The following is a 25,680-nucleotide window of genomic DNA, read 5'->3' on the forward strand; positions in this document are numbered from 1 at the left end:
TTGTGAATGGTTTCCCGCTGCTAGCAGAGAGGAAGGGGAGCTGGTGGTGGCTGTTCCACCAGAGCAGGGAGATTAAGCTTTCCTGTGACTTTCCAAGTCTTGAGTGGAGGCCAGTTTTCAATATGAGTGAAGGGTGGGTCATTGTTCTCACTGGAATCAGGAAGAAATTATACCTCCTCCTTCCCTCATGCACAGCATTGTCACTAAGTGGCCAGGAAGCACCAGGGATTGGCCACAGCTGGAAATGAGACACTGGAAGAGGTGGGTGTGACATGCTGTTCAGGACATCCAGAACTGGGAGCTCTGTGCTTCCCCTCTCAGCCTCAGGAAGTGGGAACTTTGCTGCAGCTAAGCAGTGTGACAGCTCCCTGACATACCAGTTTGTCTGCCTCGCCAGCAAACTCCTCAGGGCTGTGCCGGCCCAAAACTTGCCTAGCAGGTAACAATCAGTGAACTCCAGGCCGAGTTCCTCCGAGATGTCTCTCTGTGATGCACAGCCCCTGTCACTGTACATTCCCAGAAGTTAAGTTTGCTGCTCCTTTAAAGAGACAGAAACAGCAGCTTGCTATCGTGACTAGCATTACCAATCATTTCAATTCAATCAAAGCACAGGGCTGGCTTCGATAAAAAGTAAAACGTTTATTTAATCAAAAAGGGAGAGGTTTTAAGTGAGTTCAGGTATAAGGGATAGGCGCTGGTTTTCCTTGTCGGCTCAGGTGAAGGATCCCTTAGGGCAGAGGTTCTCAACCAGGGGTCCAGGGCCCACCGGGGCTCCCTCAGCAGGTTTCAGGGGGTCTGCCAAACAGGACCGGCATTAGACTTGCTAGGGCCCAAGGCGGAGAGCCGAAGCCCCACCGCATGGTGCTGAAGCCTGGGGTTCCAAGCCCCGCTACCCGGGGCTGAAGCCGAAGCCTAAGCAACTTAGCTTCACAGGGCCCCCTATGGCGTGGGGCCCGGGCAATTGCCCTTCTTGCTACCCCATAACGCTGGCCCTGGCTTTTATATGCAGAAAAACAGTTGTTGTGGCACAGGTGGGCCACAGAGATTTTATACCACATTGCGGAGGCTTCAGAAAGAAAAAGGTTGAGAACCTCTGCCTTAAGGGTTCTCTGCTCCTCTCTTTTTATAATCCAGGAAACCTTTGAAAAGTCTCTCTCTCAGAGTTCATTGACCCTGCTTCAAGAGGCAGGAAGAATTCCTAGGGGTGTGGTCACCATCCCCTGGTGAGATTAAGTGATCACTTTTCCCCACTTGCTGTCCTGATGGTTTTGTTCGCCTGGCATGCAAACATGCTTTTCTTTGGTCACACCTTGCTCAATTTACATCGGATACACATTCAAGCAGCAAAGAGTCCTGTGGCATCTTATAGACTAACAGACATATTGGAGCATAAGCTTTCATGGGTGAATACCCACTTTCACTTTCACCCACAAAAGCTTATGCTCCAATACATCTGTTAGTCTGTAAGGTGCCACAGGACTCCTGGTTGCTTTTTACAGATACAGACTAACATGGCTACCCCTCTGATACACTCAAGCAGCTGGAACCACATCCCTATGTCTGGAAAAAATTTTTTGAATCAATTCTCCTGGCATGCCCAGTTTAAACACATCTTAGTTATAATTCCAGCACACATGTATAATCCTTTGTGGACTGACCGTACATACATCATGCGAGAATATTAATGATCAGTGAGTTGTTTTCCAGTGACATAACAGGACACCTTTTAGATACAATTTAGCAGACTTTTTTTTCCCCCGGTGGATGCTCTATCCCCACTCGGCCCTGCTCCTCCTCTTCCCCTGAAGTCCTGCCCTCACTCCACCGCTTTCCACCCCTGCTCTGCCCCTCCTCTGAGGCCCTGCCCTCTCTCAACTTCTTCCTGCCTCTACTCTGCTTCCTCCCCTGAGGCCCTGCCCTCGCTCCACCTCTTCCTGCCCCTAGAGCCAACTGATCGGCAGCCAGTTCTGGGGCCCACTGAACAGCTGATCAGCGGCCAGCCCCAGGGCCCCGGAACCAGAGCACTGGTGCTGAGCACCCCCTATTTTTTTTTTCTGTGCTTGAGGCCCGGAGCACCCACCCATAGGTCGGTGCCTATGCAGTTTATAACAATAGTGAGTTGGGATGTACTGAGGTGACCAGGACAGCTGAGACTGTCTGCTAGACACCAGGGAGCTCCTTGCCTTCTCACCCAGGGAGTCACAGTAGGTCAGAGCTCTGAGGTGGTACAGCGAATCCGCTTTCTTAGATGTCTGACTGGTGTGTTTTGCTCACAGGCTCAGGGGCCCAGATTTAGGACTGGGAAGGAATTTTCCCCCAGGCTAGACTGGCAGGGACCTGGGGAATTTTTTTGCCTTCTGCTGCAGTAATGAGGTACACAAACCCTACATCGGGCAACGGGGTAAGGAGCTGCTCTGGGCTCAGCCAGCCCTGCCCCACCACACCTGCGAGAGATGCACAGGCTGCAGGGGGAGGTAAAAGGGAGCAGAACAGGTCGCTTGAGGGCAGGCCAGGGAAGAGAAAGGACCTTCACCTTGCAGCTCCTGAGCAAACGCCTGAGGGAAGGCAGGATCTCTCCCATCCACAACTGCCTCCCTCCCTGAGGGAAGGGAGAACCTGCTTTTGATAGACCCTGAGAGGGAGGCATTTCCCCTGCTCACATACTAACCAGCTTTATTTGTGTTTGTGTTTGGTTTATGGCCTGCCCTAAAAGGGGAGAGATTCAGAACTGACCTGGCTGGAGGGCCACGGGACAAGAGGAAGCAGCCGTCACAGAAGCTGCCATGCCACATCAGACTACGAATTGGTGCCATGCGGTGAGCTGCCCCCTTCATGCTTTCCTGTACAGACTGCGAACTGGGGACAACAGAAGCACAGGCGCCGACTTTATCATTTCCCAGGGGGTGCTTGACCCCTGCTCCACCCCCACTCCACCCCTTCCCGCAAGGCCCCACACGTCTAGGATTTCGACTAGCAGCGGTGCGAAAAGCTTTCACAGCAGCAAATACTTTCTCCCTTTACTTTGGCTGAGTGACAACAGTAGCGATCAGCATTAATTTTTTCTACTCTAAACTATTTCACATTCCAGAGGCACAAGTAGCATTTCCTCCCCAGGCAGTGTTGAAGAACAAAGGCTTGAGACATGCTCACACCTGGCACAGATACAGTCAAGTGGATTCCTCCTCCCTGTGAATTTCACAGAGGGTTCCAGCCTGCTGAGAATATAGCAATTTAGCCACAGATATTCAGAGTGCACAAAATCCCATTTAGAGTTGGTGCATCATCGCTCTGTTGTGATAAATAATACCTGTATTTCTATAAATAAAAAAATATGGAGATATGCCTCTCTTATAGAGCTGAAAGGGACCCTGGAAGGTCAGCAAGTCTAGCCCCTGCCTTCACTAGCAGGACCAAGTACAGATTTTGCCCCAGATCCCTAAGTGGCCCCCTCAAGGATTGAACTCACAACCCTGGGTTAGGCAGGCCAGTGCTCAAACCACTGAGCTATCCCTCCCCCTGTTAGCACAGGCTGACTGAGCAATGTGCAGTTTTTTTACAATAAATAACACCTAGCCATGCTATTGTGGTAGGTAAACCTTGTTAGCCCAGTTTTAGAAATGGGGAACTGAGGTTAAGTGATTTACAGTCACACATCAGGTCAGTGGGAGAGCTAGGAATAGGACCCAGGAGTCCTGATGTCCATTCCCTTGCGGTAACCACTTGTCCTTGACTTTGTTCCCTCCCCAGAGTTGGGAATAGAACCCAGGAGTCCTCCAGTTCCTGTCATCCAAGCTCTTGCTCTAATCATTAGGACCACTCCTTTCCCAAATCTTGGAATAGAGCCCAGGAGTTGAGGAAAGAGAGATGACTAGTAGCCTCATGATAGATGAGATGATTAGTGTGCCTCTTTTTGGATTATCTATTAACTACTGTCAGAACAGTTCCTTCTCCGGTAGCCTGTTCAGCTTCTGAGGCGAATCCACTACCCAGAGCTTCTTTCCTTGTAGTTTTTCATTATCCGTGTCCATATGGACATGAGTTACATCTGACCACACAGAGCATGGTAATATTCTAGCTGTCCTCAAGGAACAGCCAGTGTCCCCCTTGGCTTTGAATAAATGTCTTTTATTCTTCCCAGTGAGACTGACCCCTGGGATGGTTATGACCTAACATCTTTGTGGATGGCATAACTGTTACTCAAGCAGTTAGATTGAAATTAGCATTGTCTCCCACTTGCAGCGGGAGAGGAACCGTTACACATTCCTGTTGTAGTATTTCATCTTCCCCAGCTTCCTGGAATGTATCATAGAATCATAGAAATGTAGGGCTGGAAGGGACCTCAAGAGGTCATTAAGTCCTGCCCCCTTTGCAGAGACAGGACCAAGTAAACTTAGACCATTCCTGACAGGTGTTTGTCCAACCTGTTCTTAAAAACCTCTAATGATGGGAATTCCACAACCTCCCTTGAAAGCTTATTCCAGAGCTTAACCAACCTTATGGTTAGACAGTTTTTCCTAATATCTAACCTAAATATCCCATGCTTGTCAATTAAGCCCATTACTTCTTGTCCTACCTTCAGTGGATATGGAGATCAATTGATCACAGTCCTCTTTATAGCAGCCCTTAACATATTTGAAGACTATCATCAGGTTCCCCCCTCAGTCTTCTTTTCTCAAGACTAAACATGCCCAGTTTTTTTTAACCTTTCCTCATAGGTCAGGGTTTCTAAACCTTTTCTCATTTTTGTTGATCTCCTCTGGACTCTCCAATTTGTCTACATCTTTGCTGAAGTGTGGCACCCAGAATTGGACATAGTACTGATGCATCACCCACGCTGAGCAGAGTGGGACAATTTCCTCCTAGTCTTATATATAATACTTCTATTAATACACACCAGAGTATTTTTGCAACTTCATCACATTGTTGACTCATATTCAATTTGTGATCCACTATAACCTCCAAAAAGCAACAGAGGGTCCTGTGGCACCTTTAAGACTAACAGAAGTATTGGGAGCATAAGCTTTCGTGGGTAAGAACCCCACTTCCTTTGATCAGTTTGAGACTACGATGAGGTAATGCTCACCTAACTCTGAAGGGGGGGGGACAAAGCCAAGAGGGAAGAAAGAACATGATAAAAGGGAGAGACGTTTGCCATGCTCTCACTCTCTCTCTCTCTCCCCCACTTACGCCTAGACACCACACCAAGCGACTGAAGCGCAAATCAAAAGGGAGAGCCTGGCTGAAGAGCAACCAGCCAGCCTGTGGTGAGAAGCATCTAAATTTGTAAGGGCATTGAAAGTGTTAAGATCAGCTTAGAATGTGTTTTGCTTTTATTTCATCTGACTTGTTATTGTTTGATTTATAATCACTTCAAATTTATCTTTTAATCTTTTAAAATAAATCTGTTTGTTTATTCTACCAGAAGCATTGCGTTTGGTTTGAAGCATGTCAGAGACTCCCCTTGGGATAACAAGCCTGGTACATAACAATTTCTTTGTTAAATTGATGAACTCATATAAAGTTGCAGCGTCCAGCAGGCATAACTGCACTCTGCAAGATGGAGGTTCCTAGGGTTGTGTCTGGGACCAGAGATACTGGCTAATGTTACTCCATTGCACAATCCAAGGAGCGGCTTACATGCCGGAGGCTGTGCGTGAACAGCCCAGGAGCGGGGGTTCTCACAGCAGCGCAGGGTAAGGCTGGCTTCCAGAGTCAAGGATTGGAGTGACCTAGCAGATCACCGGTCCAGATAACACCAGGGGAACATCACACTTACCCAAAATACCACGCTGCCAGTCAATCCTCTAGTATCTAAAACTGAAGGTTTTATTATAAAAGAACAAGAAGAGAGTTGTTAAATGGTCAAAGCAATCAGATACCTACATAAGACTTCAGAGTCCATACATCAGGTTCTTAACACCACTGGTGAATTTGCTGGCTTGTAAAGTCCCTTGGGAACACTTGGATGGGTTTGTCAGTCCTTTGTTCAAAGCTGCGGTTTGTACAGAAGTTACTCCAGAGGTAAGAAGCAGGACTGAAGACAAAATGGAGAAGATGCAGCAGCCTTTTTATATCTTTTGCCATGTGGCTTGTACATCCTCTGTCCCAAACACAAGCTCACAGCACAATGAGCATGAGCATATGGGCATGGAAAAGCACTTGGAGTCCACCGGCATGTCCCTATGTGTCCTGCCAATGTCGAATCTCCAGATCTGGCCATCCCTGATGTTTCGGAGGAAGGAGATAAAAATAAATACATTGAGGGTTGGAGGGAAATCCCTGCCTGAACCCTGAAGGTGGCTGGCTGAAATCCTGAAGCATGAACTTTTAGGAACATGAGACATGAACCAGAAGTGAGACCCAGAGCTGCTGAGCCCTGCCTCCTACCAGCACAAGCAACCCCGTTGTGCAATCACACTCGTAAATTTGTCCAGCTCTCTTAATTAAGTTGTTTGTCCCCGCAACTCCTATTGGGAGGCTGTTTCAGAACTTCACCCCTCTGATAGTTGGAAACCTTCTTTTAATTTTTAGCCTGAATTTGTTCATGGTCAGTTCTTTTGACAACCTTGTCCTTTAGCTTAAATAGCTCTTCCGCGCTCCCTGGTATTTACCCCTGATGTATTAACAGAGAGCAATCATATCCCCTCTCAGCCTTCTTTTTATTAGACTAAACATTCCAAGCTCTTTCCATCTTATCTCATAAGACGAGCCCTCCGTTCCCTGATTATACTAGTAACTCTTCTCTGCACCTGTTCCAGTTTAAATTCATTTTGCTTTAATATGGGCAACCAGGAGTATTCCAAATGAGGTCTTATCAGTGTCTTCTACAATGGCATTAATACTTCTTTCTCTCTCTCTCTTTCTCTGCTGGAAATGCCTCGCTTGATGCATATGTGTATCACATTTGCCTTTTTCACAGCCCCATCAAATTGCTGGCTCATAGTCATCCTGTGATTGATCCACACACAAAGATCTCTCTCTTCCTCTGTCACTTCCAGCTAATGAGCCCCCAGCTTATAGAAGAAATTCTCGTTGTTAGACCCCAAGTGCATGACCTTGCATGTTAGTCTACTGAATTTCATCCCATTTCTGTCAATCGAGTCTTCAAATCATCCAGGTATTCCTGTGTAATACGCCAATTCTCCTCTGTGTTGACAATGCCTTCCATCTTTGCATCACCAGCAAATGTCATTAGCACACTCCTACTTGTTGTGCCAAGTTCCTTAATAAAAATATTGAATAAGATTGTCCCCAAGACCTATCCTTGAGTAATCTCCCTCCAGTCTGATAATTCGTCTGTCAGAACACCCTGTTGCCTTCTCCCCTTTAGCTAGTTCATTATCTACCTTATAATTCTTACTGATCCCCATTTTCCTTAATAATTTCCAATGTGGTATTGTGTCAAACGCTTTACTGAAGTCCAAGTGTATTAAACCTGCGTCACTTCCCTTGTCTTAAAAAAAAAAATCAGTTATTTTCCTCACAGAAGGAAATCAGATTAGTCTGGCATGATCTACCTTTGATAGATCCATGTTATATTACATCCCCTTTATTATTTACCACCCTGAATTTAACTATTCTTTCCTTCACAATTTGCATACTACTGAGGTCAGACTAACACACATTGGGAAAACTTCAGTCCATTTTGAGAATGGGTCTACTACCACCAACAGGTACTTGTTTCCCTTTTTAGTCTTGGGTAATGGTTCCACAAAATTAATCTGCAAATTATACCACTGTCCTGAATTTCTTTGTGGTCTAAGGGGAACATTGTTTTAATTACTTGTTGGATTATTTTCTGCATAGATTAAACAATTGCCACAGTATTCTTTTACTTCCTTTTTCATTTGTGGCCACCAGCCGAGTGTTTTGAATCTCTGCATTGTTTGGTCTGTTCCCTGTTTCCTCCTGAAAGTACCTCGTGGAGTGAATATATCAGATCCTTCCTGATTTGTTCTGATAAAATACCAGTTTGGGTAGTATTGCCTTTGTACATGAGCAAACAGCTTTCTGTTGCAATGCTGATTCATAAGGTGTTGAGGGTGAATCCTGTGACCATTTTTTTGTACGTGTTTAATCACAGGTCTCATAATGCTGCATTTTGCTTCTGTAGTCAGGGCCGCCCAGAGGATTCAGTGGCCTGGGGCAAAGCGGGAGAGCTTGTACTCACCGGGCGGCGCTCCGAGTCTGCAGCGGCAGCATTTTGGCGGCGGGGGGCCCTTCAGTTGCTCCACGTCTTCAGCAGCACTGAAGGACCCGCCGCCGAAATGCCGCCGAAGACCCGGAGCGACTGAAGGGCCCCCCGCCGCCGAAATGCCGCCGAAGACCCGGACTGTCGCCGGGTGAGGAAAGGGATTCTTGGCATGGGCTTGCGGGGCCCCTGCGGGGTCTGGGGCAAATTGCCCCACTTGCCCCCACTCCGGGCGGCCCTGTCTGTAGTACTGCAGGTCAGCCACTGTCTTTATGGTGCTGACTGCTGAAACAGACAGAGTTTCTGGAATATTAACTGGAGACATCAGGTGCTCATGATTATGTATGAAAAAGTCTAATTACTCGCCCCCTTGAGCACTTCAATTTTACAAGAGGATTAGCCACCGAATTTTGAAAGTGAAACAGAGTCATTTTACCATGGCTTTTATCATTGAGAACAAAGTGAGGGGAAGGAAGGGGAGCAATGCAAGAAAGGAGAAAGGCATAAGCCAAGGGAGATCCATCAGAGATTTTTTTAAGTTGTGAGAGTGCCAGAAGGAGAAACTCTGAGGGCATTCCAGACCCATGTGGAGTTAGGAAGGACAACTGTAGATTAGTAGAAGCAAAATGTTTCAGTGTACACAACACAGTAGTGAGATTAGCATACTGGGTTGCATGGCATGTACAAGAAAAAGAAATAGTGCTCTTGTGTAGTAACCTGCAAACAAAAAAGTTGTGGTAGGGCCAGACCTGCAGCAGAGATTACAGGTTTTTTCCCCAAGACAGTAACTGCCTTTGTGTGTTCCTCTGTTCAGCACTACTGCAATTCCTTCTTCAAAAAGTGGCACAGGGGATCAGAGATAGAAGCAAAGTTAGGTATAAAATGTCTATGGTAGCCAGTAAGGGATTATAAGGTAGAGGCACTGATCGGTAAAAGCAAATGCAAAATTAGGTTTACCTTTTATTGAGATGGTGTCTGTCTTAAGACAAAATAATTTCTTAAAGGAAAGAGATTGAGTTACCAGCTGTGCCATGGTTGGGTTACACTTTAGACCAGCCTGTTGTAGTAGCAATAGCGGCTCAGGTAACAGTTTGAAGTGCTCCTCCTGAGTATACATGGCAAGGCATAAACTATTAACATACAGGGGGAAAAACCTAGATGGTTTAGAAAATAACAGTGAACGTTTCACTTGTCTATGGAAGAGAGAATGGTAATTGTGAAACTCTTTGTGGTAGATGTATATAAAGTTGCAACAAGAACCAACATAAAAAAACAAATAATTATGTGATACACACACAGAACAAGACAAATGTGGTGTCGCATACAAGACAAAACATTACAATTTAAATTAATTAAAAGAATGCATGTTAGGAAACCAAAATTAAACAACAAAAATTAAACAAATTGATTTAGGCAGCTTACCTTTTATTTAAAACTTTCAGGAAATGTTCAAAAAAGTATTCATTCGTTTGAGACTTATGTAGTTATGTTAGGATTACCAAAAAACAATGTTAAGATTTGAAAATCATATTACATGTTTGACCTTTGGATTTAAAAACTGTTAATTGTTAGTTTTACTGGACTTATTTAAAAACTTATTTTTAGCATTTTTGGTACTTTGTTTTTGCTTTTACTTGCACCTGATTTATTACTTTTTATGACACTATTTTTAGAAATTAAGTATTCTGTTTTTTACAGTGCTGACTGCCAGACATTAGAGCTTACAATTTATGCTAAAGGATTTCTTCTTTCCCCTCTCCTTCAACTCTTTGCAAAACCAGATGTGTACGCTTTGCTTTAAAAACAGAGGGAGGGGGAAAAGGTGGGTAGAGACAAGAGAAACCTTTACCACAACACATTCTTATAAATTTAAAATATAAATATCCTCTAACTTAACACAGTTTCTCTAGTATTTAAGATAACAAGATAAACTAGTAACAAGTTTAATTATTTAGACACAGTGTCAGGATACAAAGAAAAAACACTTGAAGAACTCCTCCCTCCCCCATGTTCAGTTTAGCTACTATGAAATGAGCATGTAACACACAGGTAAGAGCTGAATATTGATGTAACAAAATTCATAGTTCTTATTAGTTCATAAATTTAAACAACAAAACAAAAATTAACCATTTAAAAATACACAAACATTAGTCGTAATTAAAAACCAAAATAGATTCAGCAGCTAATAACTGTTAAATCAGCCTTAACATACACAAATGCAAACATCGTTTTCTTACAATTACAGTGCTTTTAACGAAAAATGGATGACAAGGTGTTGGATTTAAATCCTAGAACATAGTTCAATTATGATTTTTCAGATAACATATTACATTGTAAGTCCGCTTTCAGGCAACAGAAATATATATAAGACGGGAATACATAAGCCAAGTGGGTACTTACTAAAGAAGTTTAGAAAGTTTGGTCATTACACAACCCAGAGAAGAAAAAAGCAAGCAAGATTAGCACAGAAGGAGCAGCTGTATCAACCACAGCTATAAATAAGTTTGAGAGAGGGAAAAGAATAACTTGAGGGGAGAAGAAGGATTTAGAGGCTGTTTGTCTAGGGTTACCATATTTCCAGAATCAAAAGAGAGGATGGGGGGGGAGGAGCCCCGCTCTAGCCCCGCCCCACCCCATCCACTCCACTCCACTCCCTCCCACTTCCCACCCCCTGACTGCCCCCCCTCAGAATCTCCAACCCCACCCTGCTCCTTGTCCCCTGACTGCCCCCTCCTGGGACCCCTGCCACTAACTGCCCCCTAGGACTCCATCCTCTATCTAAGCCTCCCTGCTTCTGGTCCCTTGACTGCCCCCTCCTGAGAACCCCCCACCCTAACTGCCCCCCTAGGACCCTACCTGTCCCCTGACTGCCCCAACCCTTATCCACACCCCCACCCCATATTCACATCCCCGCCCCCAGACAGACCCCCGGGACTCCCATGCCCTATCCAATTGCTCCCTGCCCCCTGACAGGACCCCCAGAACTCCTGACCCATTCAACTCCCCCCCCCCCCGTCCAGGGCTGGCTTTAACAAGAGCCCAGGAATCGGGCTGCGCTCCAGCCGGAGCTCCGGCCGGGTTCGCTGGGCTTGGGGCCGGGCCAGAGGTGCTCGGCCGGGGCCGGGCCGGAGCCGATGGGGCCGGGGCCGGCGCGCTCGGCCGGAACCAAGGCTGCCGCCCTGGGGCCTGAGCCGGACCGGAGCTGCTGGGGCCGGGGCCGGAGCTGCTGGGGCCGGGCCAGGGGTGCTTGGCCGGCGCGCTCGGCCGGTGCCCTGGGGCCCAAGCCGAGCCGGGCCGGAGCCACTGGGGCCAGCCAAGGCTGGAGGGAGCCACTCAGCCGGGGCCGGACTGGGCAACGCCGCGCCTCCCTGGAGCCCTCCTCCTTGCGTCCCCCTCCCTCGCCCCAACCAGCTTACCTGCTGTTGCCCGCCTGCCCCTGCTTCTTTTCAGGCTTCCCGCGAAGCAGGGGAGGGGGAGAAGCAGGGGGGCGGAGCGTTCAGGAGAGGGGAGAAGGGGGAAGACAGCTGCCGGGCCGGATGGTGTGCTAAGGCTGCAGGGGATGGGGGGAGCCGGGAAGGGGCTTTGGCTGCCAAGTGGCGCTTGGCCGCCGCTTTTCGATCTATAAATAGCCGACCGGGGGAAATCCCGGACATTTTTAGATTTTTAGAAATCCCCCCTGGATGGCTATTTATAGATCGAAAAGCCGGACATGTCCAGGGAAATCCGGACGTATGGTAGCCCTATGTTTGTCCTCTGATCATTCTGACCTGTTCCTCCAATATTTTTATTTATTTATTTTACTTTCCAGCCTTGCTGCTGCTGTAACTTCACATCATACTCCCTGTATTGTGTTTTTGAGATTCCTAGCCTGTTTTTTCCACCGCTGCTTCTCTTAAGCTTTCTGACTAATTTGTTCCTGAACTCCTCCAATTTTATTTCTTGCCTCTTGCAAATTACAAGACAAGGAGGCATTTACTTACACCTTCCAATTGTTGTTTTAGCTCTTTCCTTTGCTCTTTTTTTGTTTCTCTTTCCTCTCTATCCTTTGAGTGTTTTACTGTGATTTTCTGGCTGCCAGAAAGGAGTTGGTTTTGTGCAGCCTGTTCTCGGCAGCCTGACTTTTTATCTTTGTTCTCCGGTTCTATCGTATTCAGACAACAAGCTATAACGCCAGGAATTATTTTTACATTTTGCAGCCTGGACAAATAAAATATTCCCATTGGTAGGTACATATTTTTACTGTTTCTCGGTTTCCTTGTTAAACAACTTACAAACATATTTCCAAAGATTGCTTTTATTAATTGCTCTTTAGTGCAAATAAAGTAGCCCCTTGTTTAATAACATAATTTATTATAAAATTCTTTAGTGTTTTCCTTTGTTAGCAAATATTTCTTAATCTCAAAAGATTAATACAGTACTATATAGAAAGAACAGATACTTGACCACCCCTGCAGATGGTTAAGAGAAGATAGGTGGAATGCTGATAGCATTCATCCCCAAACTAACTTTTCAACCCTCTTTTCTTTTTACAGGGTGAGGCATACAAAACCTCCTTTTGGAGGGAAAATACTTTCCCATGATTAATTTACTGTGTGATTTGTTTTTCTAATTACTGATGGATTTTTTAAGATTCTCAGTTTACTTGACTGATGATTAAAAAGGAATCTCTAACCCAGTCATTATTACTGACAGCTGTGACAATCAACAGTTCTTAATGAATTAAAAACATTTTTTCAATGGGATTTCCTCCATTACAGAACCCATCTTCAATAACAAGTATCCCTTATTAATCACCCAATTTTGTTTATAACAATACTTTTGTAAACACTTTTATTCGTTTGAGGGGTCTTTCCTTTAGACATCTATATTCCCACAGACTTGGAGCAACCCACAATAATGCAGTACAGTCCAATACAGTACAGTCACACAGAGTTCCTGTATATAGGTCACTCACATGTTAAGAACCAACACTCTGGGCCTTTGTTAATGTTGTAAAAGATTCTGGGGGGAATAGTTAATATGCAAATGAATTTAATATACAAGGAAAAAAGGTTAATATTTACAAACAGGTAGTAGAATAATAGAATATCAAGAGGTCATCTAGTCCAACCCCCTGCTCAAAGCAGGACCAATCCCCAACTAAATCATCCCAGCCAGGGCTTTGTCAAGCCTGACCTTAAAACTCTAAGGAAGGAGATTCCAACACCTCCATAGGTAACCCATTCCAGTGCTTCACCACCCTCCTAGTGAAAAAGTTTTTCCTAATATCCAACCTAAACCTCCCCCACTGCAACTTGAGACCATTACTCCTTGTTCTGTCATCTGCTACCACTAAGATGAGTCTAGATCCATCCTCTTTGGAACCCCCTTTCAGGTAGTTGAAAGCAACTATCAAATCCTCGCATCATTCTTCTCTTCTGCAGCCTAAACAATCCCAGTTCCCTCAGCCTCTCCTCATAAGTCATGTGCTCCAGCCCCCTAATCATTTTTGTTCCCTTGCTGGACGCTTTCCAATTTTTCCACATCCTTCTTGTAATGTGGGGCCCAAAACTGGACACAATACTCCAGATGAGGCCCCACCAATGCCCCTACTTATACAGCCCAAAATGCCGTTCGCCTTCCTGGCAACAAGAGCACACTGTTGATTCATATCCAGCTTTTTGTCCACTGTAACCACTAGGTTTCAGAGTAGCAGCCGTGTTAGTCTGTATCCGCAAAAAGAAGAACAGGAGGACTTGTGGCACCTTAGAGACTAACAAATTTATTAGAGCATAAGCTTTCGTGGACTACAGCCCACTATATGCATCCGAAGAAGTGGGCTGTAGTCCACGAAAGCTTATGCTCTAATAAATTTGTTAGTCTCTAAGGTGCCACAAGTCCTCCTGTTCTTCTTTTTGTGTAACCACTAGGTACTTTTCTGCAGAACTGCTGCCTAGCCACTCGGTCCCTAGTCTGTAGCAGTGCATGGGATTTTTCCATCCTTAGTGCAGGACTCTGCACTTGTTCTCGTTGAACCTCATCAGATTTCTTTTGGCCCAATCCTCTAATTTGTCTAGGTCGCTCTGTATCCTATCCCTACCCTTCAGCATATCTACCACTCCTCCCAGTTTAGTGTCATCTGCAAACTTGCTGAGGGTGCAATCCACGCCATCCTCCAGATCATTAATGAAGATATTGAACAGAACCGGCCCCTGGACCGATCCTTGGGGCACTCTACTTGATACCAGCTGCCAACTAGACATGGAGCCATTGATCACTACTCGTTGAGCCCGACGATCTAGCCAGCTTTCTATCCACCTTATAGTCCATTCATCCAGCCCATACTTCTTTAACTTGCTGGCAAGAATACTGTGGGAGACCGTATCAAAAGCTTTGCTAAAGTCAAGGAATAACACGTCCACTGCTTTCCCCTCATCCACAGAGACAGTTATCTCATCATAGAAGGCAATTAGGTTAGTCAGGCACGACTTGCCCTTGGTGAATCCATGCTGACTGTTCCTGATCACTTTCCTCTCCTCTAAGTTCTTCAAAATTGATTCCTTGAGGACCTGCTCCATGATTTTTCCAGGGACTGAGATGAGGCTGACTGGCCTGTAGTTCCCCAGATCCTCCTCCTTCCCTTTTTTTAAAGATGAGCACTACATTAGCCTTTTTCCAGTCATCCGGGACCTCCCCCAATCGCCATGAGTTTTCAAAGATAACGGCCAATGGCGCTGCCATCCTTTAGCTCCTTCGGATGCAGTGCGTCCGGCCCCATGGACTTGTGCTCATCCAGCTTTTCTAAATAGTCCTGAACTACTTCTTTCTCCACAGAGGGCTGGTCACCTCCCTCCCATACTGTGCTGCTTAGTAGTAACAGCTTTGATTTGATCCTTCCATTTAATTTAAACTGAATCAACTTTTGATCACTCAACCCAAGGTTATTTCCTATGATCAGCTCTTCTATGATGTCCTTACTATTTACACAAAACAAATCTAAAATTGCATCACCTCTTGATTGTTTGGTGACTGATGAAGAAAACTGCCATCACCTCCAGGAACAAATGGGCCTTACTACTTATTAGTAGCATTTGTTTGCTAATCTATATCTGGAAAGTTAAAGTCTTCATTTAGCAGACCTCTAACACAGGGGTGGGCAAACTTTTTGGCCCGAGGGCCATATCAGGGAATAGAAATTGTATAGCGGCCCATGAATGCTCACAAAATTGGGGTTAGGGTGTGGGAGGCAGTGCAGGCTCTGGGGTGGGGCTGGGGATGAGGAGTGTGCTCTGGGCTGGGACCAAGGGGTTTGGAGGGTGGGAGGGGGATCAGGGCTGGTGCGGCAAGGGGTGCAGGTTCTGACTGGGAATGCAGGCTCTGGGGTGGGGCTGAGAGGTTAGGGGTGCAGGAGGGTGCTCCAGGCTGAGATCGAGGGGTTTGGAGAGCGCGAGGGGGATCAGGGCTGGGGCAGGGGGTTGGGGCATGGGGAGAGGCTCAGGGGGCTCCGAGTGGCGCTTACCTCAAACAGCTTCCAGAAGCAGTGGCATGTCCCTTCTCTGGCTCCTATGTGGAGATGTGGCCAGGTGGCTCTGCGCACTGCCCCGTCCGCAGGCACCACCCTTACAGCTCCCATTGGAGTGCATAAGAACCAGGTGTCCGGGAGCCATGTGGTGTGGCCCCGACTCAGTACCCTGGCTGGAGCGCCGGAGTGGGGACGAGCTGTGTGGTGTGGCCCCCGACACCGCACTTTGGCAGGAGCAAGGTGTGGAGGGTGGTGCGGCTTGCAGGACAGCTTAAAATGGCTCGTGGGCTGTAGTTTGCCCACCCCTGCTCTAACACTATCCCAACAGACAGATCCTCTTTTACCATACTCCCCGAAGGTGATTTTGACCCCAACCGATTCGGTTTTGACCATACTACCACTTATTTCTTTAGTTGATGTACAATGCTACCCTGCCACCTTTCTGTTTATTCCTTTCTCTCCTAAACAGCACACTTTCAAAAAGCTGTATTCTAGTCCCATCCGTGTGTCAGGGTTAGAACAGGTGAGTAATGCCACTGATGGGTACCAGGATCTTCGGTCTCCAATGATCAGAGGGGTAGCCGTGTTAGTCTGAATCTGTAAAAAGCAACAGAGGGTCCTGTGGCACCTTTGAGACTAACAGAAGTACTGGGAGCATAAACTTTCGTGGGTAAGAACCTCACTTCTACAGATGCAAAGATGACTATCCCTGCCGAAGTCAGGGACAGAACCCAGGAGTCCTGGCTCTTCCTCATCCCATGCTCTGGTGACTGCACCGCCTGTCTGCCCACAGGTGGGGACAGAAAAGAACCCAGGAGTCCTGACTCCCCCTGCTCTGCCCCTGACCACGTGCTTCCCATTTTTTGCCACAAAATGATGTCTCTTCTGGCACAACCTCGTGGCCCTGTGATGTCATGGCGGGACGTCACCTGCTGACATCACCACTCACCAGATGTTACTTTGGAGCGCTCTCGGGGGTGTGGTGCGAAGCTGAGGCGCAGGGAGAGATCGGCCCGACGCCTTTAAATCTTTCCCAGCATGGCCGGTCTCCACGCTTACTGCGGAGGTGATGGCAGCACTCTGGCCCCGCCTCTCCCAGCATCAAGCCTACCAGGAGGCTCAGGCTGCCAGGTGGGGGCGGGGCTTAGGGGCCGCGCGAGCCGGCTTGATAAAGGAGCAGCAGCGGCGGTGTGCGCGAGCCTCTGGCCCACGTACCATTGCGCTGCAGCGCGGGGGCCGAAGGCAGCGAGCGGAACCAATCGTATTCCTGCTGGAGGGGTCGGTACCGTTGCGGGAGCGGGGGGGGGAGACGATGGTCTGGCCCCGGGCAGCTGCCTCCGAATGAATGGGAGGGGGAGGGGCGACTCCTTACCGCGGGGCGGGCCTCGCTGCTGCGTCTCCTCAGCTCCAGCTCCCTGGGGTCCGCCCCTCCCCCACCCCAGCGGAGCCGACCCGGCTTTGGGCTGGTCGCCGCCTCCCCCCTCAGCGCCGGGACCCCGCTCTCCCCTCCTCCCCCTCGCCAGCTCTACCGGCGGTTAGTGGCCGCCGCAGTTACTCTTCCCTCCCCGCGAATAGCGCCCGGGGGGGGGGCGGATTGCGGCTGGGCGGGAGGGGGGCACGCGCTGGGATGGGGGGAGGGGCGAATTGGAAAGACACCCCCCCCTTTCCATCCCCCTGCAGCGCGGGGGTGAGAGCCAGGACTCCTGGGTTCCCTCAAGCTGTGCGTGGTCTGCCCCCCCCCCCCCTGCTGCTGCTCCCAGGGCGCTGTGAGAGGCGGGGGGAGGGGGGGGGTCTGTGGTCATGGCTCGCTCTGGGAGTCTCCCTGGGATGAAATGGGCTCTAGCAGGATCCTCCTGTATAAAGGGTTTTGCGATGGACTGATGAAAAGCCCTACCTGGGTGCTAGGGGTTCTGACCTTTTAAAGGTGCGAGGAGCGGTGAGTCGGGGCCACTTTTGCATGGCCCAGACCCTAAGGGTTAAGAGGACGTCGTCTTTGTGTTGGCAGGTTGGCCTGGGATTGAGGTTCTTGCACCAACCCGTTTGGGTCCTGCAGCTGCTGAAAGGGTGAAGCAAGACCTATAAATCAGTGGCGGGGCTGCTGCGGGCTGTGCATTGCAGCCTCCGCATAAGCGGAGGCTCTTGCCAAATGCACCTAGTCAAGGCTGGTGTTAACTCAGTGCTTGGCTCTTATGTGCCATGCCAAGGCATTAGAAAGATCAAATTGCTCTAAACATTAAAGTGAAACGCTTGCGGCATCATACTGATGTAGCAGGCACGGTCTTAACAAGGAAGGTAGCCAAAGAGCTGGAAAAAAGCAGTTAGATTAATTCTGACAGTTACTTGTGTTACTCTAAATGCCAACACTGGCAATTTAGAGACTTTGACTTTACAGCTAAGTATTATTAATAATCCTTAATATTTCTCTAGTGCTTGTCATCCAAGTATCTAACAGCATTTTACAAAATGGAACCTGCTGGTTAAGAATTTAATACTCCATGCAGTTACTGCATTTATAGTCTCTGATCATTAAGGTAGTTAGAAGCATCCATTTACTAGAACTTAACCTGGGGGAAAAAATCCTACCTAGTTTAGTGAATCATTGTCTGATGCTGTTTTCTTGTATGGATTAGACTGAAATAATTCTGAGTTTTTAAAAATACCTGTTTTCTGTAAATTGTCAGTTTAGACCTATCATCATGACTATAGAAATAAACTCATTTCTGTTGTCTTCTTTAAGTATGCTGTAATTTCTAAAGCAGACCTTAGTGACAGTGGGGCTTTTATGAAAAACATGGCAAATAGTTACAGCTTTTCTTTTTGCCTTACTGTAATATGTTGTTGTTTTTTAAATCATGCTTCAGTTGATTACTGAAGGAATCTAGTTTTCCTCCTTGCTTTCAGCAACCAACTTCAGGTCAAATGCTGCTTTCCCATGTTGGGGGTGGAGGGCATGAAAGGCGCTACTGTAGTTCCTTTCATGCTGAGGGCATGCTGTAGAGAGCCCAAGCAGATGAGCAAAAGACTGCAATGGAGTAGGTGAAACCATGGTAATCAGCTCTCTCAACTCACAGATCCTTCCAGAGCAGAAGTACAGTAGGAGTCTCCTATACTCAGTTTAATTATGTCGGTCAGAGGTGTGAATAATACACACCCCTGAGTGGTGTAGTGAAACCGACCTAAGTCCCTGTGTAGACTGCACTAGATCAACAGAAGAATTCTTTGATCAACCTAACTACCACCTCTCGAGGAGGTGGATTACTTGTGCTGAAAGAAGAATCCCTCCTGTCGGCGTAGGTGGTTTCAATGCTAAAGCGGTACAACGGTGCATCTGTGCCACTGTAGAGTTTTAACTGTAGACAAGCCCTGACAGTCGAATGGAGTGATAGTGTCATCCTTACCATATAGAATAGAATGAACCCGTCCAACTAATTTCCAGTCTGGCCAGAAGTAGATTTTAGATATGGGTCATTGAAACCCCTTCTATCCGAATGTCCCACCACCCACTCCAGAAACAAAAAACAAACACAAAAACCCCAATAACCTTCAAGCAACTTAACAAAGATACCAAAATAGATAGGTACTTCTCTAGTGAACAAAGCCTAATGCTGTAACTCAAGGCTTATAAATACTAGCTAGCAAGAAAAGAATAATCTCACCAAAAGTAAAGAGACTAAACCATCAATTTCTGAAGAATTTAAACGTTCTTTTAAAATAATTCAGTGTCTGGTCCCTGTAGTTATGAAGGTAATCTTAATGTGACCTAATGCTTCAAAGCTGTGTTCCAAAGTGTGTAGAAACCATTCTTGTGCCTCTGCAGTTGACAAAGAAAGCTGTAAACTGCAGCATATTTAGAACTGTGATTCCTGTCTCTTTCACTGCTACTATTCCAAACCCTATGTATAATACTGAAAATAAAAATCATGTCCATTTCACATTCTTGCTGCAGCAGAAGAGGCAAGCACCAGGGAGCTAGATATGGGGGGGGGGGGGGGGGGGGTTAAAAAACCATGCTGGGGTGAGGGTAGCAAAATCCCCCTTTTTAGTCTTTCTACTGCCTGACCAGGAGGTTGAAGGAGTAGTGGAGAGCTGCCCCTCTCCTCCCTAGAGATAGACTAGTGGAGTTCACCCACATACTCCCTGCTTTCACACCAGCTCACTTAGTCCTTTTCTCTCAGTATATTTGTATTTTCTAATAGTGAAAGCACAGATTGTGGTGAGTTTCTTCCACCCACGCCTCCAATGACACTGTATATTCTTGGTAAAATGAACATCCTCTAAAATAAGTGTATGCATGAGCGTAGCTGGGTCGCACAACAGCTGTACAGCCTACTGAAGCTACAGCTGAGATTTTATGTTCTGGGATTTGACCTTTCTTTTTATGCCTTGGGCTTGAGTTCCAGTTTAATTTATTGCTGAAGCTTAAAGTAAAACTTTACTTATTACAAATTAAACTCATAAGTTCCCTTATCTTATTTCTTAGAGATCTATAAAAATAATTAATATCCAAACTAGGGCTGTCAAACAATTAAAAAAATTAATTGTGATTAATACCGAGATTTAAAAAAAAGGTGATTGATCGCCGTTTTAATCACACTGTTAAACAATAAATGAATACCATTTATTTGAGTATTTTGGATTTTTTCTAGATTTTTTTAAATATATTGATTTTAATTACAACCCAGAATACAAAGTGTTCAGTGCTCACTTTATTATTTTTATTACAAATACTTTCACTGTAAAAAAGATAAAAGAAATAGTATTTTTCAGTTCACATCATACAAGTACTGTAATGCAATCTCCTTGTCGTGAAAGTGCAACTTACAAATGTAGAATTTTTACATCACTGCACTCAAATAAAACAATATAAAACTTCAGAGCCTACAAGTCCACATTTGTAAGTTGCAAGTTGCACTTACACGATAGAGATTGCACTACTGTATTTGAGGTGAATTGAAAAATACTATTTTTTTTATCTTTTTTACAGTGCAAATACTTGTAATAAATAATATAAAGTGAGCACTGTGCACTTTGTATTCTGGGTTGTAATTAAAATCAATATATTTGAAAATGTAGAAAAAATCCAAAATATTTATAGTAAATGTAAACTGGTATTCTGTTATTTAACAGTGCGATTAATAGTGATTAATTTTTTTAATTGAGTTCATTTGTTTTGAGTTAATCGCTTGAGTTAACTGTGCTTACTTGACAGCCCTAATCCAAACTGATACAGGGGAAAGCAGCCAGCTAACTTATAAACATGTTTTAGTCTTTTATGTCAGCAACAGGTGCTCATGTTACCCTATCAGCACATGTAAAGTTTGTCAGACTCCAGAAAAAGGATTGCAGACTGAAAGATTAACTTGTTAAATTCTTGTCAATTGTGAGGGCATTACATAATTTTTTCACAATCTTATTGCAAAACTTGGAAATTCCCTGCTATTCAGCACTGAATTGCTGCTTTGCTTTTTACCACAAGCCTGTTCGCTTTTTATTAATGCTTTGCTCTATCAGTTATTTAAAAGCTATTCTCTTTAAATGTTTTTTTAGTGATGATCGTATGTTGTATACTCCCTTTAGCTAAGAAATCTTGTTACATATTTTCAATATTCTCTACCTATCACCTGGTGAAACAAGGTGGGGGAGGTAATATCTTTTATTGGATCTACTTCTGTTGGTGAGAGAGACGAGCTTCGAACTTGAAAGCTTGTCTTTCTCACCAAAAGAGGTGGGTCCCTAGTAAAAGATATTACCTCACCCACATGAAGCCTTGTTGGCCACAGGATATTTGAGAAACAACACTGTGTGTCATGTGGTGAAGACCTCTTAAATCAAACAAATGTGATTCTTAGATGTTCCTGGTTGCTGTTGATCTCTCCCTCCCTCTTCCCCTTTCTCTTACGTACAGGCCAACTCCTACTCTTTTTAGGATTTTGATTGGCTTAGTAAAGAGGCAGGACTCTATAAATTCCACACACACACACCCCTTTCCCTTCTGCTAAATCACCAAGAGAAAGAAAGAGGTAAGCTCAGATACAATAAATCAGAATTGTTTTGCTTCTATCATCTTAAATGTTTTTCATTTCATTTTATTAAAAATAATGCTAAAATTCAGTACACACACTTCTTTGGAGAAGCTCTTTGGTTTTATTTAATTAGGATAGTGAACAAATTGTTGATTCTTTTATTAATTTCCCTCACAAGCTAATATAGTGGATGAGAAGCTTGTCAGAGAATCTAGATGGTAACAGGTGTTTGACGTTTGAAATGAGACAAGAATATTTTCTCTTTGGGTTGGTCAGGAAAGAGAAGGCTACCTGGAAAAAGGAGTTTGTTACATTCGTAATAATACTTAGGACCTTCCATCTTCAAAACTACTTTACTTTAAGTGGTAAAGTGATGCAGGTGACTTTAAAATAACATAATAACCGATATCAAAGTTGCCTTTTCAAATTAAGACCTGGATATTGAGAGAACTGAGTTTGTGCCTCATTAATTTATTTATTTTATTTTATGCCTCTTTTCTGTTAAGTGATGCTACTAATTTATATTGGAGTCATGATGCAGTTTTTGCTGGGAACTGGTTGTGTTGGAAATGTTTGTAAGACAGGTTTCATCATGATAGCCGTGTTAGTCTGTATTGGACAGTGATTGCTGTCTGAATTTCCAGCAGGAGCCTTTTGTTCCTTACTATGCCAACACTAAGAGTTCATAGAGAAGGGGAGAGGAGAAATCCTCTTTAATAGCCTCTATAAAACCATCTGTGAGGTTACTCTGAGTCAACCTGTCTGGCAGAGAATTGGGATGTGTGGGAGGGAGATGGGAAGGGCTGCAGTGATTGAACTCAACATTTTTCATTAAAACAAAGTATAATTTCAGAATGGATATGTAATGGATACTTGCTGTAGCATGTGTAGGATTTCAGGTAATACTTAAAAGGGTGGCTTCTGCTGCAGTGAGAGTAGTGACCTAGCCTAAGGACCTATATTGGGAGTAAGCATGAGTGGAAAGGCTCAAGTGTAGCTTGACATAAGTAAATGATGGAAGTGACCTTGCGATGTTGCAAGACTGAAGACTGGTGATAAACAAATGAAGTAAATCAGTTGACTAGGATGAAATAAGAAACTGCAAACAAGTTATTGATATTTTAGGGTACTTTTAAGGAGCATATGTAACTGACAGTCATAAATATTAACCACAGTAAAGCCATAGCAACTAGTGACACAAATGCTAATGATTGTGAAATAGGTGGATAATTAACCTTTGAAAAGTGAGGACCCTAAATAGTGGAGTGTGGAAGTTCAAATAAGGAGAAAAGGGGTGAATTAATTAGGAATAAGCATAGGATAAAATGGGTGTTAGTGTAACATGATACACGAGAGGGTGCACTCAGAACATAGTTGGAAAGAACAGGATGACTAGACAGTAGAAACTGGGATGTACCTATTCTTCTGATTGGGGTTTCACCACAAGGGTAATAAAGATTTGTTATTTCTTGGGGGTCTGCCATCTAATAACTCGCATGTTGTGGCTTGTCTAGAGGTGAACGCTAATCAAGTAAACTATTCAAGTAAATAAAGAAGGCTACAATGCTCAGTCTCCCTCCCTGTTTCCTCCCTAGATATAGACTGACTCTCTCTCTCTCTCTGACTGGCCTCTAATTGAGCATGAACTACATGCACTGTGTGCCATTTTTGTTATGAAACAGTATTTGATTGTAAAGCAATTAGGTTAATTGTGTAGATTAGACTCTATAAATAGGGCTTCTGATTTTTGGCTTTAGCCAATAAAGACACAAAATCCTAATAACAGATTTTTGTTAAACACCAGAAAAATACTGGAAATGGTATCTTGTGCCTAAGGACTTGTCTACAGGGAGCAATAATGCAGTCTGTGGGGGGTGATATCTAGTTCACTAATGTGTTGCATGTTAATTGGTCCATGTAGATCCTATTAGTGTGCACTAAAGGCTCCCTAGTGTGCTTTAACATAGTGTTTGAAACACCCTAGTACACTTTAACATATTATGTTACTTATTACCATAAATTCAAAGAGGGAGCTCCCTCAGAGCCCCCAATTTTGCACATCTGCATAAAACTAAAAAATGCTAAAAAAAAAAAAAAAAAAAAACCTGAAAAAAGGGATTTAATAAACCCTGGAAACAGAAACCTTATGTATAATAAATCATTCTGCTTTTTGCTTGCTTCTCTGGTTCCATTCATTCTGTAAATAGTGTGTGTTTGGGGACAGTGATGTTCCGCAGTTGATCTACTGCAATTTCCACTGATGTAATTGCTTCTTCTTGATGCAATGTTAAGAAAAGCTAGGCCATGAGAATTTTAATGTTGACTTGACTTTAGGTAAGCTCTAGAATGTATCCATTTAACCCATGCAGTGACAGTTTCCAGTCATAGTAGTAGGTACTGTTGCTTTTTGAGCTTGTGCCTCCATTTGCTGTAGGAATCCTGATTTCTGATGCTCACCACAAAAGGGACTGAGGCAGAAAGTTGAAATGACACCACCCTGGGTTCTCACTGTCTGCTACACTGGACTCTTTATACTTGTGAATATTTTCTGCCCATGCTCATGCTACCCTTATTCATTCTATTTCATACGCTGCATAGAGCAGGTCATGGCACTGGTTCAGGTTTCAGTACTTCAGACAGAACTGGGGTTGCATAAAACTTTTCTTAAATGCAGACTGTTCTACACCATTCTAAATGTTGAGAAACTCTGTTTGTTTTTAAAGAATAATTTGTGACTAATACTTTCCCTCTTCTCACAGCATATTTAAGACAAAAATGGCAATTGTAAAGAACTTGAGCAGAACCCTTAGTCAGTTGCTACAGAGCCCCGGTTGTGGATGTCAGACTTCCATTGTGCCAGTTAGATGTATTGGTGTCTCACCACGTCAGGTGACCTCAGATGCCAGCTTTCATTCAGTATCTTTTTCAGAGACTGATCATCCTCGAGTGTTAATTACAGGTTAGTCATCATTTAATGACTTCATTCTTATTTTTGTTTCTCAGTTGGCAGTCATTTTTTTTTCTACTGGGGCCTGATCCTGAGAGTTGCTGAGCATCTCCAAATTCCATGTAAACAACCAGGAGTTTTGAGTGTTCATAATCTCTCTAGATCATTACTATTATTATGTATTATTTTGTATTGCAGAGGTACCTGATGCCCCCAGTTAGGATTAGCACTATATTGCGGTATTTTTGGCCAGTTTATTTTAGAGATCTAGTAAAAGCATCCCTTTCTCTTAAAACAGCATATTAAGTGTCTTAGTTCTGTGTAAACAAAACTCTTCTATTTTGGTTCCCATAACAATGTAGTTGAAGTATTAAGTTTTGAACTTCTATTGGTCTATAAGGACACATAAGTAACAGTCAATATTTTGATATCATTATCTTTTCTTTGACTTGGCTTTTGTTTTTACAATCTCTCTTTTCCTCTTTAGGGGGCCTGGGCCAACTTGGGGTGGGACTCGCTAAACTCTTGAGGTATGTTACGATTTTGTAATTTTATACATAGTAAGAAGTTAAAAACCCCACGATCAAGATTTTCAGAAGTGACTAGTTATGTTGAATGTCTCAAGTTGAGCACCCAAAATCTTATGAAAACTGTAGCTAAGAATCTTAGAATGCTGAATGGGACACTTAAAAGTCCATATTTTAAAATATCCTTAGAACTGCTGCTATTACTTCAGAAATCCAAGATGTAATTAAGATTCAAAACATAACTTTACACCTTCTGTGTTGTTTGTTCTTATACCTTTCACTTTATTTAGAGCTGAAAAATGACCAGTCATCCTTCCTTTTGTTGGTATTTTTGGCCTTAGTCCTGCAAATGTATGTAATTTTGTACATGTCACTTGTCATTGGGATCAATGAAACTACTTGGGTGTATAAAGTTAAGCATATATTTTGAGAATCTAAGGCCTTAGCTTGTGGTAAGTTTCCCTTTTTGTTTTTCATGCACTATCACAATG

At 44.4% G+C, this 25,680-nt stretch overlaps 1 protein-coding gene across 6 annotated transcripts in view; it reads left to right on the plus strand.

The window, feature by feature from the left end:
- The first annotated feature begins 8,679 nt into the window (after window positions 1-8,679).
- LOC101940185 (L-threonine 3-dehydrogenase, mitochondrial) overlaps window positions 8,680-25,680 on the plus strand; it is a 28,231-nt gene continuing 11,230 nt past the window's right edge. The window contains exons 1-4 of one of the 6 annotated variants that reach the window (XM_065587481.1): window positions 8,680-13,871; window positions 14,101-16,970; window positions 24,475-24,674; window positions 25,150-25,192. In XM_065587481.1, the coding sequence (XP_065443553.1) occupies window positions 16,762-16,970; window positions 24,475-24,674; window positions 25,150-25,192 (452 nt within the window). In that variant the 5' untranslated portion in view covers window positions 8,680-13,871; window positions 14,101-16,761. Of the gene's footprint in view, window positions 13,872-14,100; window positions 16,971-17,037; window positions 17,227-17,370; window positions 17,617-18,593; window positions 18,740-21,597; window positions 21,713-24,474; window positions 24,675-25,149; window positions 25,193-25,680 lie in introns of those variants that run through there. The other 5 variants (XM_005290666.3, XM_065587483.1, XM_065587485.1 and 2 more) reach the window with 5 other exon arrangements.

The sequence above is a fragment of the Chrysemys picta genome, chromosome 3 (assembly GCF_011386835.1).
Source record: "Chrysemys picta bellii isolate R12L10 chromosome 3, ASM1138683v2, whole genome shotgun sequence".
NCBI classification, from domain to species: Eukaryota; Metazoa; Chordata; order Testudines; family Emydidae; genus Chrysemys; species Chrysemys picta.